General features: G+C 49.3%; 1 protein-coding gene across 1 annotated transcript; it reads right to left on the bottom strand.

The window, feature by feature from the left end:
* Window positions 1-5,598: 5,598 nt before the first annotated feature.
* VRTN (vertebrae development associated) lies at window positions 5,599-7,740 on the bottom strand. The gene has a single exon (XM_007117094.1). The coding sequence runs from the start codon at window positions 7,738-7,740 to the stop codon at window positions 5,599-5,601; it is 2,142 nt and encodes a 713-aa protein (XP_007117156.1).
* Window positions 7,741-16,747: the final 9,007 nt, after the last annotated feature.

Raw genomic sequence — 16,747 nt, 5'->3', positions numbered from 1 at the left:
GCAATCTAGCCCAGGTGAGGCATAGGGAGGATCACCTGCAGCCTTTCACCCTCTGCCATCCCTGCGGTTTCCTCAGGTGGAGGACCATCCGTGAGCAGCTGTCTGCCCCACCTCTTCCTGGCTGCCCTCTGATCTAGGTCCCCCTCCAGCTCTCTCTGCCTGGCAGAGCCGCTAGAGTTAAGCAGATTTCCATGCTATTTTCAAAGTCATTTTCCATGGAAATTTTTTTTTATACCGTTAAACCTACTTTCTGCTGCTTCTCATCTCCCTGAAAGCTTCCTCCTCCCCTTCCATGAGATAAACCAGTAACGTCAATATTTAGGAACCTGCTAGTGACAATCTACTGGCCTACTCAGTTGGGGAGGGGAAATCATACTAGAACCTTCCTGCTGGAAGTCAGACCAGTGAGATGAGCAGACAGCACCCAGGGCCAGAGCAGGTTCCCCTCACCCACACCCCCTGGGCCTTCCAGCCCCACCTTAACAACTGCCTTGTGTCAGGGTGCCTGTCCCTCAGTTCCCATCCTCCCATGACAGCCACCAAACTGGGGTGAGTTTTTACAACCAGCATCCAGAGTCATTTGAGGAGCAATTGAGGCATTTCTGAGATGCCCAGGCAGCCTACATTTCTCAGAGAAGAGGTGGCCCTAGGAAGCTACAAGTTGGGAGGGGGTCAGGATGAGCTATGAGATGCCAAAGCCAGCATATGCTTCCTTGTGACCCCACTGCACTTTTTCTGCATTCCGTATGAAAGCCTCTGTCGTACTGAATCAGATCTCAGCTGCCAGTAAACCGAGGCCTTTACGAGGACAAGAGCTGAGGTCAGAGGGTTCTGTATCCTCACCTTACAGCACAGGGCTCAGCCTATCATGGGTTGCTGGCTAGGAGCCTATTACATCTGCCAGACCCCTTTGGTGAGCAAGGCTGATCCAGCACCTCAGCCACAGACGACTGGACCAGACTTGAGATGTGACCTGGCATGAGAGCTGTGCTCAGATGAAAGGATGAGAATGGCCCGGACCAATCAAATTCTCTTCCTTGTGATAATCCCGCAATGTGGAAACACTGGAAGCCTGCAGTGTTCCTATGGTCTTTCTGCGATAGAGATGTGGAGGAGAGAAAATTCTAGGATGACACCCAGCTTTCTGGCCAGTTCATCTGATAACCTGACTCTGGCAGCAACCATGGTAAAAAAAAAAAAAACAAAAAAAAACAACACTGAGAGAAGAGCAGATTGGTGGGTGTTGGTGGGTGAGCCCAGATAGGTGGTTGGTGAGACTGAGATAAGGGTGGAACAGCCAGGAGAGGCAGGTGAGATATGAGGTGATGCTCAGGGCCCAAGAGTCACCCAAGGGTCTGTGTGCTGGACTTCAGAAATATTTGAGGAGCAAACTCAGGCATCAAGGTAGACAAGATGATCTCCACCAAAATAGAGGATCCCTGCCCCAGGCGATAAATATATGGATACTGAAATTTTTTAAATTATTCATGTTTCACCTGATTGTTTTTTTAGGGTGAAGCTTTTATATTCAAAATTTTAGAACCCATTGTTACCTTACAACAGTACCAAATGTGAAAAGCTAACTCACATATTCTGTTTTCTCCCTTTATTCAAACATTGTGGGCTTCCCTGGTGGAGCAGCGGTTAAGAGCCCGTGTGCCGATGCAGGGGACACGGGTTCGTGCCCCAGTCCAGGAAGATCCCACATGCCGCGGAGCAGCTGGGCCTGTGAGCCATGGCCGCTGAGTCTGCGTGTCCGGAGCCTGCGCTCCACAATGGGAGAGGCCACAACAGTGAGAGGCCCGCGTACCGCAAAAAAAAAAAAAAAAAAAAAGATACAAACAGATGGAGAGATATACCATGTTCTTGGATTGGAAGAATCAACACTGTGAAGATGTCTATACTACCCAAAGCAATCTACAGATTCAATGCAATCCCTAGCAAAAAAAAAGATACAAACATTGTTCACTTCACTGGAATTTCTTTCCACATTTGCATCTGAGATAGAAAGTGGCACCAAAAAATACAAATAATTTCAACAAATGTCAACTTCAAAATCAGCATGAAGTATTCTTAGCAAATATGGTCACTGCTTAGGTATTTCTGCCTTTCTAAGAAGGTTATAAAGGAAACAGCTTTCTACAGAAGAATAATATAACCATACTTATAAAACCTTTTCCAAATCAATAAATATTGACATATCATTTTTCTTAACTCTTTTCCAACAGAAGCTAAAGTATCTCCCTGTGGATTTGGGCTCAGTGCTGGCCTCTGACAAAAGGAACTTTACATCTTGGGACAGGAGTGTTTTTAATCTAGAGAGTAATCTTGAGCAAGAATCTCCTTAGGCATTAGCTTCCTCCTAGAAAACAGGAATTAGATTCCCAGGGGTTCTCAGACTGGACATCATTGTTACCAATAGTAAATCCTCACCGAGCATTACTACGTGCAACATACTATACTATAGGCGTTACTATAATCCCATTTATAGATGGAGAAAATGAGGCACAGCAAGGTAGACTAGCTTGCTCCTGTGCATATACTGCTTCTCCAATGTCTAAATCAGTAGGTCCAGGTGGAGCCCTGGAATCCACACTCCTAACAAGCTCCCCCAGGGACTGAGATCCAGGTGATTTTTAGACCCCACTGTGAGACACTGCTCCAGGCATCAGATCTGCTCTGGTTCTGAGGGTGCAGGAAGGGAGCAAACAGGAGAATCTGAGCTCCAACCAGGGCATTTCACAGGACGGGAGATGCTGCCACACCCTCTGACAGCTAAGGCAGTAAGGGTGCTAGGCTGTGGTTGGAAACAACGTGATACTGTTTCCTACTGGGAGCCCAGAGACTTTGTCTCCTGCTGCACCAGAGTGCCACCTGCTGGCTGTAGGTAGCCATCGCAGGCCAGGCAGGAACATCACTTGTCCAATCTCTTTGCGAAACGTTAAGGGACTACCAAGCTACTACATCGGCGCTGGGGGTTCAGTGGAGACCCCACAGAGAAAGACAGGCAGAGACAATGCCGTAAAAATGCTGCATGATTCCTGGAAAAACAGGTAGGAGGCAAGGTCAGTCTGGATGAGGGCTACAGCATGAGGGGTCCGTGGGGAAAAATAAGCCTAGAGGTTGGTAGGGATCAAGCTGGGGGGCCTCATTAGCGTTTGGATTTTGTGCTAAGGGTAATGGGAAATCTAGTAACAAGTCAGATTTAGGTTTCAGTGAGATCATTCTGGACTTTGTCGGGGGGGCTGGAATAGTTTGAGTGGAGGCAGAGTCAGTTTGGAAACCATTCAAGTAGCAGAGATGAGAGCAGCTGCTGGCCTAGATGAGGTGGTAGCTGCAGGGATGGAGAAATATGGACAATGAGAAATAGTTAAGATTAGGTTTGATTTTAAAAAAACAAATGTCAAAGAATAACAGCAGGACATCACAGTGGCCCCGTTTCATTCATTCCTTCTTTCAACAAATTGTAGCACCAACTGTGTGTCAGAAACTAATCTACCTGCTGGGAATACAGTGGTGTAAGCCAGTCAGGGAAGAGCCCTGCTTTTCATGGAGTTTATGCCCTAAGGCGGTGGTGGGGGGGGACATAATCAAATAAGCAAACAACAAAAACAGATGGGAATAGGCACCACGGGTAGAGAATGTAGAAGGGATATGCGGCAGTGACTCATATCTGAATGTTAAGGAGCCTGCCCTGTAAAGATAACAGGGAAAAGCACTCTAGACCAAAGGAACAGATGCGAAGGCCCTTAAAGGGAGAGTAAGCATAGCACATTCAAGATCAGAGGCAGCCAATGTGGCTGGATGTGGTGGGTAAAGGCAACAGAGGGGCCAGAGGCAGGAAAGATAGTCAGGGGCCAGTTTACGAAGGACTTTGTAAGGCAGTGCATGGAATTCTAAGAGGGAAGGGAAGCCACTGACACCTTTCAGACAGGAAAGTGACAGAATCAGATTTCCCTTAAAGATCTCTCTGGCTGCCCCTGGAGAACGGATTGTGTGGGACAAGAGTGGAAGGAGGCGGCAGGTAGAACCTGAGATGTGGGCCAGGAGAGATGGCGGTGGCCGCAGCGTGAAGGGGAGGATTCTGGGCATACTTTAAAGTCAGTCAACAGGACTCGCTGATGGATTGGATGTGGGGTGAAAAAATAGCAGAAGCAAGAATGACTCCCCAAGACCATGAGGATGACAGCTACTGCAGAATACCTAGACACGGGGAGAAAGGGCCTAAGGGAACGTCTTCCCCAAGGATGTGGCATCCCAACAAGCAAAGGCCTGGCCTTAATACTCAGTCCTGCTGGAGGGGCCATGTGCGTGAACCACACTGAAGCTCAGTTTCCTTACCTGTGACTGGGCCTAGCCTGCTGGGGTGCATCGCAAGGACTAAATAGAAGCCTGACACAGACTTGACCCTCATGCTGGCCTGGCCTCTGAGCACACTGAGTTGGTCAGTTTTCTCCCACTGTTGGGAAGTTATCTTTCCAGGCAGCCATAGCCCTGCCCCCAGCGGGAAGAACACCCAAGGTCAATAACCAGTTCTAAGCAGAAACCCCAGAGTAATCCCCTCCATCCTCCAAGTCCTGGACCTGGGAACATCAAGGGAGAGAAATGGTCACTCTCAGCTCCTTAAACCACAAGGGAACGTGGGAACGGGCAGTCACATAGGACAAAACAAATACCAGAGACCAAGGGCTGTGAGCACCACATCACTTTATTTCTTTGGTTTTCCAACTTCACTCTTGGACAATGCAAATTCAGTCTCTTGCCTGCCTGGCCACTGTGTGGTCTCTCACTGGAGACGGGGCACAGGCTCTGAGGAGGAGCTCAACAGAAAAACTGGGGTCCCCAAGAGCCAGCCGGGCTGGCTGAGGACTGCGGGGTCCACAGCAGATGCACCAAGCACCAGCAAGTAGAGACCCAAGGCCCTCTCCCCGGGTCCTTTACCACACTCCTCACAATGGACAGGCCAGCCTTCAGTGATCCCCTAGAGGCCAACTTTGGTCCTTTCTCTATATCCCTGCCTCTGCTCACACTGAGCCTGGCACCCTCTCCCTTAGGGGCATCAGGCAGAAGCCATGACCTGCTCCACATCTGATCTCTTAATGTTCCTCTGGGAAACATCTTTGAGTAAGGGGGGTGCCAACCCCCAAAAGAAACTGAAGACATATATTCTACCCAGTGGGACAGACGGCCATGCTACAATACTCCTTTTGTCCCCGGGAAAAGCTGAAAGCAGCTTTAGCTAACCAACCCCACTTCGGGTCCCCACATACGTACAGCTTCCAACACCAGCAAGGGGGCCCAGCCAACTCACTTAAATCAAAACAAAAGACTAAACCCAAGACACAATAATAAAAATAAGAATGGTAAACAACTGAAGATAATATCTCCGGTCCTGTAGCTCTCTGCAGGGGGCCAGATGGCTGATCTCTGGCTCTCTCTGCCCTGGAGCTGGGAAACAACACGAAGCTGCCCTTGGATTCAGGGTCGATGCTGTGAGAGCAAAAGGGATCCTGGCCAAGCCAGGGGGTGGGGCAACTCAGGTCTCTGACCTTCTCCAAAGTGGTCCTCCTTCCTCCCAGCCCCTTTCATACCTCCCCGTCAGCCATCCACCAGGGTGAGGCCATCGTAGAGGGCACGCTTCCACATGTAGTAGGTAGAGCGGGCGGTGAGGGGGAAGAGGGCACTGAACTCCTTGTAGGAGGGGAAGCTCTTGGACTGGAAGCGCTTCTGCAGGAACAGCTTGGCCTGGGCCTTGAACTTCGTGGTGGCAAGCATGTCCATCACCAGCACCTGGCCGTCCCTGCCACCCGCCGCTGCTGCCACCACAGGGTGGCTGGACAGGGACCCACTGGGGGGCCGGCCCTGGGCCGCGGCCCCCTCTTGCAGGGCCCCCTCTCTGGAAGGCCCTCCCTGGGCCTTCCCTGGATCCTCTCCTGGAGAAGCCGCCATCTGCAGGGTCCCTGATGGTGGGGCCATGGCAGCTGTCACATTCCTGCCAGCTTCTTTCTCCCGTTTCTCCTCCGCCTCCTTCATGCCCCCTTTGCCCAAGCTGGGGGCCTGTATCTGGAGCTTGGACAGACTTCTGGGCCAGCCCCGGGCAAGACTCTTCCAGACCCAAAAGGTGGAGGGAGACAGGCTCGGGTAGCGGAGGCGGAAGCGACAGAAGGGGAGGTGCCCACTGAGCACCTGCTCGCGGGCTGCCCTGCGCAGGCGCCTCTGCCAACGGGACAGGGGCATCCTCAGGGGTAGGAACTCCCGGGGGGCAGGTGATCCCCCACCCGTTGCTTTCCCTGCCCCTTCTCCTGCCTCACCCTTCCAAGGGAGCAAGGCCTTTTCCCCAACAGATGCTGGCTGGGAAGCCCCGACTACCGAGAGGGCTGGTGCAGGCTTGAAGCTGGGGTTCCTTCGGAGAGCCTTTCGGCGCCAATTGTAGTAGGTGGACCGGGAGATGCCGGGGAACCTGCGTTTGAAGCAGCGATAGGGTACCAGCGTATTCAGGGAGATGCAGTGCTCCAGGTACAACCTGGCCCGCTGCATTAAGACCATTCCAGGGCTTGACGTGGCCGACGAGGAGCACCCCAGCCCCTTGGCAACCTGCTCCTCCGGCAGCTTCTCCAGCTCCTCCATGGCCAGCTCCTCCTTGGGGACCAGGGCCCGGCAGGCGACAGAGCCCAAGAGCTCATGCTTCCAGGCATAATAGGTGGAGCGGGAGACCTCGGGGAACCTCCGGAGGAACTGCTGCAGCGGCACAACAGCCCCGCGGTGGAAGCTGTCCCGCAGGAAGTGCTTGGCCGAGAAGCGGGTGGCCACCCTCTGCCGGTGCTCCTGGGACTGCCGCCGCCAGCGGTAGAAGGTGCTCTTGGTGACGCTGTAGCGCTCTCCGAGGTGGGAGTAGCTGAGGCCAGGTTCCCGGTTGAGCAGCTCCAGGGTCTTGGCGGGCGGGGGCAGCGGGGCCAGGGCAGCAGGAGTCGGGGCCAGGCCGGGGCTGGCACTTTCAGCCTCCACCTCCTCCAGCCCCACCACGGGGGCAAAGTACTGGTGGCGGAAGAGCTGGCTGGTGAGGGGCTGGCCAGCCCACATGATGTGCAGCGTGGCGGGCATGTGGTCGCAGCGGCGGGGCCGGATGACGCGGTTAAAGTATGGCCGGATCTTGAGGTTGCGCAAGGGGTAGATGGAGTAGATGTTGCGCTGAAGGACGGAGGCGAGGGCGTACAAGTGCCACACGTTGGAGAAGCTGCTAGGAAAGCAGGTGGCCTTGACGTCCGCATCAAAGATGGCCTCCAGCGTGGCGGACGGCAGGCTGGTCATCTCCGGGGACTCCTCAGAGCACAGGGAATAGCGCACGGCCTGCAGCATCACCTTGGAGTCAATCATGCCCTGGAGGTAGTAGTGCCGGTGCAGCAGCATCTCCACCACCGTGCGGGCCCGCAGCTCCAGGCTGAGGCCAGCGTCGCCCCACAGCAGCATGCTGGCCGCCTCGAACAGCAGGCTGCCCTCGCCCTTGCACACCAGCGGCAACATGTTCCGGGGAGCATCCTCTGGGTACAGGCTCAGGGCCACCGAGTCCACCTCCAGCACCTGGGGGCCAGGGCCTCCCTCTCGGCCGGTGGGGAGAGCGAAGGAAGACAGGACCTGCTTGGCCTCCAGAGCAGCACCAACGAGACCCTCCAGGCCCTCGGACTCCACTGCCTCCTGCAGCTCCTGCAGCACCTGCTGCACCAGCTGCTCCCGGGATGTCATCCTACCAGGGCAAAGGAGAGAGGGCAGAGGTCAGCCAAGGCACCCAGATGATACCCAGCAATGGCGCCTTATCCACTCCTCTGCCTTCTCCTTCAAGATAGCGCCTATCTATTCCCATCCCCCCATAGCATGTAATGGCTACGTGCCTCCTGGGGTTTGTTTAATTACTCAGTGGTACAAAGGAAGAACTTGGCCTTGAGAATGGCTTTGAATCCTTGTTCTGATATTAGCTTGAGCAAGTCACTCAACCTCTCTGTTTCTGGTTCCTTTTCTGTTAAAATGGGGACAATAATAAAAGTATCTACCTTATAGGATTGTTGTGGATATAAATGAGACAATGAAAGTAAAGGACGGAGATATATAAATGCATATTTATAAGCGTATACACACACACATATATACATATATGTGTATATATGTATGCATATATGTATACATATATGTGTGTATGTATACACACACACATATATATATTCATCCTTAGAAAAGTGCCTGGCACATAGTAAAGTACTAAAGAAGCATTAGCTATTACATATTAGAGTATTATCTAGTACTATACATATTATATAATGCAGATATAAAAGCTGTACCTCTACTTAAAGACAGACAATCACACATAGCCTAAATTGGTCTCATTTTTCCTAAAACAGTGATTCTCAAAGAATGGTCCATGGGGACTTCCCTGGTGGTGCAGTGGTTGAGAATCCGCCTGTCAATGCAGGGGACACGGGTTCGAGCCCTGGTCCTGGAAGATTTCACATGCCGCGGAGCAACTAAGCCCGTGCGCCACAACTACTGAACCCGTGTGCCTAGAGCCCGTGCTCCGCAAGAGAAGCCACCGCAACAAGAAGCCGGCATCGCAATGAAGAGTAGCCCCCGCTCACCACAAGAGAAAGCCCGCGCGCAGCAACGAAGACCCAGCGCAGTCAAAAAAAAAAAAGTATGGTCCATGGACCCTTGGGGTTCTCTGAGACTTTCTAAGGGGCTGCAAGTTAAACTGTTTTCATAATAATACTAAGATAACAACACTAAGATATGATTTGCCTTTTTCATTGTGTTAACATTGGAGTACAGCTAGTACCTCAGCATGAATTAAACTAGAAATCACTGTGTTCTACCCCATCATGTAGCCACAGCTGGGAAAAAGAAAGCTAGTTATCACTCCAAAATGTCCTTGATGCGGCAACAATTATTTTTTTTAAATCATAACCCTTAAATACATGACTTCAATGTTTGAAGTGACAAAATGGGGAGTACCCATAGAGGATTTCTGCTGCACACTGGTGCATAATGAATGAGTGACAATTGTTTGGGTTGCATGATGAACTAGCCACTTTTTCATGGAATACCATTTTTATTTGAAAGAAAAATTGAGTGGCATTAGTCATTTAGACTTGGATATATTTGACAGACATTTTCTCAAAAATGAATAAGGTGAGGCTCTCACTTCAAGGAAAACTACTACTATTTATGGCCAGTGAAAATTTTTGAGCTTTCATTTGAAAATTAGAATTTTGGAAAACTTGTATCCACTACAGTGAGCTTGACAGCTTCCCAATACTTAAAGATTTTTCTGATGGGACCAGTGGTGACACTAACACATATAACTTTTTATACTATATAATGGAATGTTCAACATTTGAAGATTTGCATCACTCAGTGAACTGTATTTCCCAAATAACCAATGGGGTGGCACGGGTAAAAGATCCATTCAAGGGCTTCCCTGGTGGCGCAGTGGTTGAGAGTCCGCCTGCCGATGCAGGGGACACGGGTTCGTGCCCCGGTCCGGGAAGATCCCACATGCCGCGGAGTGGCTGGGCCCGTGAGCCATGGCCGCTGAGCCTGCGCGTCTGGAGCCTGTGCTCCGCAACGGGAGAGGCCACAGCAGTGAGAGGCCCACGTACCGGAAAAAAAAAAAAAAGATCCATTCAAAGTATAAAAGAAAGCAATGGATTTTTAATATAATACAGTACAAAAGTTCCTGAATATTATTTCAGATTCTGCATTATAACTAAGCTTTGAGGAACTACCACCTGTTGAGTTTCAGTGTAGTTGTCAAAGAATATCCACTGAAAATGCTACCAAAATACACTTCCTCTGGGAATTCTCTGGCAGGCCAGTGGTTAGGACTTCACACTTCCACTGCCGTGGCCCAGGATCGATCCCCTGGTTGGGGAACTAAGATCCTGCAAGCCCCGTGGTGGCAAAGACAAAGGAAAAAAAAAAAAATACTCTTCCTCTGTCCATCTGTGTGTCTGAAGTTGGATTTTCTTCATGTACTTCTACCAAAATAATGTATCACAACAGATTGAACATAGAGACAGATAAGAATCTACTTATCTTCTGATAACCAGATATTACAGAGAGTTGAAAAATTTTAAAGATGCACTGTTCTCACTAAATTTTTTTTGTTCTGGAAAAGTTATTTTTCACAAAAACTATTATTTGTTACTATGTAACAGATTTGTTCTTTTTTAATAAAGAAATCTTTTCTAAATGTCTAAATTTTAATTTTGAATGTAACATGTTGACAGATGTAACCTATATAAACAAAAGCTCTTCAGGGTCTTCAATTTTTAACAGCATACAGGTGTCCTAAGACCAAAACGTTTGAGAACTGCTGCCCTGGGATAAAGTTAGTCTTTTCAAAGAGATAGCAGCAGCCTAGCCACTGTGCTGACATAGATCTAATAACTAAGGTTTACTATTTGCCATGCACTTTCCTAATCCTGGCAGCGGAACTTTAAGGTGGGTACTACCATTATCCCCAATTTACAGGTGAAGAAACTGAGACAATCAAATTTAGGCTCATTTGCCCAATTTGCCCCAGGCCTCATAAGTGGTGCAGCCAGTAGTTGAAACCAGATGCTCTTTAGGGCCTGTGATTCATCTACTCCAGTTTAAAATGCCAGCCACCTTTCAATTCAAACTAATCATCCTAATTACTGGTAGGTTTTCTGTGTTGTGTTGCAAAGCAGAGTAATATTCCTTTGTGGACACTGTTTTTAAATTAAAAAGGAGACCATTACCCTTTCTCAGATCTTTGTTCTCAGATTTTAATAAATTCCTTTAGATTAGCCTTAGGTTTAAAAATCGTGTTTGGGTGTATACATTTGTCAACTCATCAAACTGCACACCTAAAAGGAAAGGGTTTTGCGCACTTACAAGGGAGGCATTTGGGTGTAAATTATGGTTCAGTAAAGTTGAAAAAAAGTTTTTAAAGAACCAAAGGCTTACCACCAGAATTTTACTTGGTAACCATAAAAAAGAAAGCTTTTTAAAAACTGGTAATCAGAATCACCTTTGGATAAAAATTTCTTGCTTGTAGATGTTTTTTTTAATGTGTTTATTGTGACAAACCTGGTCTAACCTCTCACCAGATTTCTATTTGTCCCACATTATCTGACCCTGGAATTGGGCTTTTTAATCTGTTCATCTTTTATATACTTCATATTTACTTTTTAAAAAACTGTTAGTTTTTTGGACTCAGGAGATAAACTTCACCGAGAGCACTTCCATATGCGATAAAAAATTGAGCCTTGAGGAACAAACTGTATACACAGAAGAGCTTTTTCATTCTGGCAGACAACAAAGATGCTGGGGGTTTTGTTTTTCTTGCATGTCACTTGTAAACGCTGCTATACAGACGCATATAAATGAGAGCTCTGCTCTGCTAGATACTTCGCAAACAAAATTATGAAAATAACCACCATTCACCTACTGCTTACTATGTACATTTAGGTAATTCAACCAAAATCTCAAAAAAAATAAGAGGGGATAATTAATTTAAATTGTGTGGGTGATTCTTCCTGCCATTCCACACAAGGAGCAGGGCACAATGTTCCCTTAAACGATTACAAGTTTCTGTGGGCTTTGCATTGGGTGAGCGTTTGGATTTCAGGCTTTTCAGAGGTAATATTTATATGTGGTTCTCACTTTCCTTCTACATGAATTACAACTCCATCACACCTGCACCTTCACTAGGATAGCTACTTCTAGTTCACACATAGAGAAATGGAGGCTTGGGGGTTAAATAACATTCCCAAGACCACAAGTTATTAAAACTACAAAACCTAAGCAATCTGACTCCAGAGCTCCCCTCCTAACCCCTGTAATTCCACCATACAGGGAAATACAGAGCCCAAAATGCTCATTATCCAAAGGATGCAGAAACACATGGATTCTTGGGGCTTCGAAACAAAGCTGGCCATTTTACAGATAAGGAAATTGAGGTCCAGAAAGGTAAAGCTGACTTGCCTGAATTCCTGCTGTAGTATCCAGATACCTGCCAACACGTCCAGATAGACCACACGTCTTCCTGTGCAAACCCCACCCTCCTCCCTCCCCTTCCCTGTCCCACCCTACCTACCCTTCCCACCCCAGTCCCACCCCACCCCACCCTAACTCATTCCTTCCTCTTCCCCAAAGAGGTAAGAGGAGATGTGAGTAGGTAATACCCTACTTCTTTTTTCCTCAAAAGCTTGCTGAGAAAAAGTAGCTCCCTGGAGAGGCTCTGCACCTCGCGTCAACTCAGATGGGTCTGGACCAGGAGAGAATGGGGCAGCGGGGAAAGGCCGGAGGCCGTATGGGGAAGCTAATCATACTTAAGTAGACAATCAGTTGATGGGGTTCAGGTGCAACAGTCTTTTTGGTGATGGCTCCCTGGAAACGCAATGCAAAGCAGATCTGACAATTACCAGGTGCATTCGTGGAATAAGGTGCAGAAAGTGAGAGCTAGTCTAGGGGTCTTGCCCAGCTGGCCTCCCCTGGCCCCAACCACTCTTAGAAGGGACCTGAAAAAACATGAAACCGAGGAGGCAGGGCCCCTCAAGGCGACACAGGCTCCCTGGCTTGAGGTTGGAAGGGAGGAAATAGGACATCCAGAAAGCATCCAGCCAGCATCTTGGCACCTAAGAAGGACTCTGGAGCCCAGGAAAGAATGAATGGACACGGGCAACTCTGCAGGCAGTTCAAAGCCTCACCTTCACCAAGGCCCGCTTTCCTCCTCCCCCAGTCTTCTTATTTCAAGCAGATGGGGTCTCAGAGCCCAGGTCTGGCCTCTGTCCCTTGCATTTTAAAAGGGGTGAGCCAGCGCTCTGGGCAGGGCAAGGGAAGAAAGGGCCAAAGGATCTGCTGACAGTTTTGGTAAGTCTCTGGCCTCTAGAACAAACATCCCCTCTGCCAGGCTCATCCTGGGCTCCGCAATCGCTCACCAAGGACCCCGTGTTCTCCCCATCCCTCATAAAGCAGGCCCTGCAGTCTCAATAGCCAGCCAGGCCCTACAAGCATGAGGGAGGGCCACACTGGCCTCAGCCCTCAGTAAGACTGCCCAAGACCGTGGAGGCACGGCTGGCATCTCACCCGGCCTGGCTCCACACCTCTCTGGCCTGCCCTCCAGTCCCACAGTCACGCCGGCCCAGCTGCCCTGGCTGCACCCCTGGCTCCAGGGAGCGCCAGCCATCTTGGCTTCTTCCCCGGTGGCCAGGAGGCCTCGCGGGGCATGGGCGGACACAGGTCTTGGCTGGTGGCAGGCAAGTCCCTTGGCTGTGACTTCCCAAGGAACCTCCCACCAACCAAGGGCAGCAGGAGGGCCTGGGGGCACCCAGTCAATCATGCCTTGGTAGTTCCCAAGCTGAGTAGCTCTAGGGACCACGTGCCTGGAAGGGAAGGAGAATGGGCAGCGAGGCCCACGAGGGGAAGCGGAGCGAGCCGCCAGGAGGCCCTGGATAGCTGGGAAGAGAGCTGGCTGGCAGGGGGTATCTGAGACAAGGGACCCAACTGGGGAAACACCGGGAGTCTGGGGAGGGGCTAAGGCCAGACCATTGTGTAGGGTGGGGAGGGGAGATAGGCGGGCGAGCGGGGGGTGGGGGGGGTGGGGATAGGGAAGGGGCTGGTGGAGGTGGGGGTGGGGAGAAGGAGAACTTGAAACAATGCGTCCCCTCTCCACACACACACACACACACACACACACACACACACGCGACATCTTCAGAGTCACTCTATGACCCTTGAGCCCTTTAGTGTCCCAAGGCCACCCCCTCGTTCCCCTGGGGTCTCCAAACTGCTCGAGGCGCCCACCCTTCCTAATTTTGAGGAAACTTCCTAGTTTACTGACCTCGAGGGTGGCCCAGAGCCCAGGGGGCGTCCGCTTCTCTCTCCACCTTCCAGCTTGGGACATTTAAGTCACCCTGTGGGCAGTGTCCCCAGCTGAGCGCCACTCTCACTCCAGAACTGGTTTCATATCTGTGGTGGACCATTGAGCATGGACCGTCTACAGCCAACTGGCCGGTGGAGAAGCGGCTTAAGCCACTCCCCCCAGGAAATCGCCCACCCTCAAGTGCTCTGGTCCCAAGATGAAAGAAGTGCAAATTCGGGGGTCACTTCCAATGGTAAAGTGATAGCAGCTATTGTCTCGTCCACTCTACCCAGCTGTGGGTGTTAAAGCGCCCTGACCTAGCTCTGAAACGGACCCCAAACTACCCAGGGAAAACTTGAAAGAAAGTCGAAAGATTTCCAAAGAATTTGGGGGGAGGGGAAAGGGAGGGGAGGAGGTTTAGATAGAAAGACCTAAGGAAAGTCTGTGGCCAGGCTAAGAGGGGGAGGGGGGGCGAGAGCGAAGCTGGAGCTGGGAAACTAGCCTTGGGTGATTGGTTAGAGGACTTGGGGCTCTCTGAACCCCCAAGATGCATCTCTTCCTGAGGCAGCTCCCCCATTCCTGGCCCCCAAGAGACAGGGAGGCTGGAGAACTCACTGCCCCCACCTTGGTGCAGGCCCCCTTCCCTTCCAGAAAGGCCTCCATGCCCACCTTTCTCTGAGCATCCCCCAGGCTTGAGGCTCAACACCTCTCACTCCCAAAGTGTGCCTGGGCCAAAGATGCATCTGTCTGGGGCCAGGGCACCTATCCCAGGACACCTGGTGTTCTGAGCCCAGCAGGAAGGTAAGGACATGTGGTACCTGGGGCTTCCATCCCTCCCCACAGCTCACCTCAGCCCAGAGGCCTCAGATAATCCCGGAGGAACTAGTCCTATCCGCCCGTCCAGTTCCCCGCTGGTGGGGGAGGTGAGGGCTGCCAGATTGCAGCCTTTGGTGGTAGCTCCCCCCAGGGGCTTTCCTGCCCAGCCTTAACCCTTTGGAGTGCTGGGGCTAACAGCTTCTCCCGGGCTTCAGTTCCACCCACCTCTCCTCTTTATCGCCTTACCCCTTGCTACCACTGTAAAGTGCCCCCAGTGTCGGTTATGCCCCAGCTCCACTAATCATCTTCTCCTCTGCCTATCGTGAACCCTACGCTTATCACCTAAGTCAAAACTCCTTTATCAAATATCCATCCTCAGGAAAGCTGGATGAGGGGGCCACCAGAAGTGAACTCGAGTCCAGTCCCTGCATCTTAAGCACACCAGCCCCACCCACCACGATGGCAGTCGCCTGAGGCAGCGGTTTAGACGCCTCCTGGACTTGGAGTTGAATGCCAACCCTGCCCCATACTAGAGTATGGCTTTAGGCAAATTGTTTAAACCTCAGAGCCCTGATTTAGTGGTTACTGGGGCCTAACATTTACGCCAGAGAGTTCGTTTACCCCCAGAGTTGTTGGGTGGATTCAATAAGATAAACGTAAGCATTTAGGACTGTGCTTGGCACAGAGCAAGTATATTCCAGTTCTCAGGCTCTCCAGTGAATTTGAAATTATTTTTAAGTTCTTAATATAAATGCAGTATTTTAAAAGTTTCAGACAATAGTGGTGATTTTGTAGAAGGAGATGGAATTATGAGATACTTTTTCTTTCCACATAGCTTTCTGTGTCTTTTGACATTTTATAAGGAGGCCGCACTACTTGCTATCATTTAATAAAGGCAATGAAGATAATTTAAAATTCTTTAAAAGGCTAATAGAATCTTTTAAAGTATTTTTTAAAAAGAAGCCCTCGTGATAAAAAGGTTTGTTGGTGCTCCCATTACCAAAGTAAGAGTCTTATTTATAGACTAATTGAGAAAATGAATAATTGGGAGAATTTTAAAAGTAAAGTAGTAAGAAGGAAAAATCACCTATAATCTCATTATCTAAAGATAGCTATTGTGAACATCTTGGTCCATTTCTTTCTAATCTAGTTTCTTTTCTTAGACTACACAAATTAAACTTTGTCTTTACAAAAGACCCAAACGGTACAGAGTAAAAAATAGAGTAAATTGAGCCAGTCCTCCCTTTTAGTCCCAAACCCATTCTCCTCATTATGAGACCTAAAAACAACTGCCCAGTTCTTTTTCTGTATATTTTCAGCTTTTTCTGTGCATATACACATGTATATTTTTCTAGTCTCTCTGTGCATATTTTTATTCTGTGTTAAATACTTTACTTTTGACTAATATATATGTGCATATGTATGATATATATAAATGATATCTAAATGATAATACAGTAGTCCTTCCTTATCTGCAGTTTTGCTTTCCTTGGTTTCAGTTACCTGCGGTCAACTGCAGTGGAAAAATATTAAATGAAAAATTCCAGAAGCAAACATTCATGAGTTTCAAATTGCTTGCTGTTCTGAGTAGCGTGATGAAATCTCTCATCCCCCGGCTCTGTCCCACCTGGGAAGTGAGTGAATCATCCTTCTCATCAGCCTATCCACGCTGTAGACGCTACCCAACTAGTTAGTATAGGGAAAAACATAGTATATATAGGATTCGGTACTCTCCGCGGTTTCAGGCATCCACTGGGGGTCTTAGGATGGGGTTGTGGGGGCTGAAGTAGGGAGGCACCACAGTATCAATGTATATTATTCAAAATGCTTGTAAATATTGGTTCAGGAATTTACTAAAGTATTCAAGATTCAAATTTCAGCCCTGTTCCCTTTCTACAGTTTCTCTTTTCAGAAGCAACCAATATCATAATTCAAAAAGAGACATGCACCACAATGTTCATTGCAGCACTATTTACAATAGCCAAGACATGGAACCAACCTAAATGTCCATCAACAGATTAATGGATAAAGAAGATGTGGCACATATATACAATG

The sequence above is a fragment of the Physeter macrocephalus genome, chromosome 11, assembly GCF_002837175.3.
Source record: "Physeter macrocephalus isolate SW-GA chromosome 11, ASM283717v5, whole genome shotgun sequence".
Taxonomy (NCBI): domain Eukaryota; kingdom Metazoa; phylum Chordata; class Mammalia; order Artiodactyla; family Physeteridae; genus Physeter; species Physeter macrocephalus.
The sequence above is the reverse complement of the archived record's forward strand: the minus strand, read 5'-3'. Positions and strand labels throughout refer to the sequence as shown.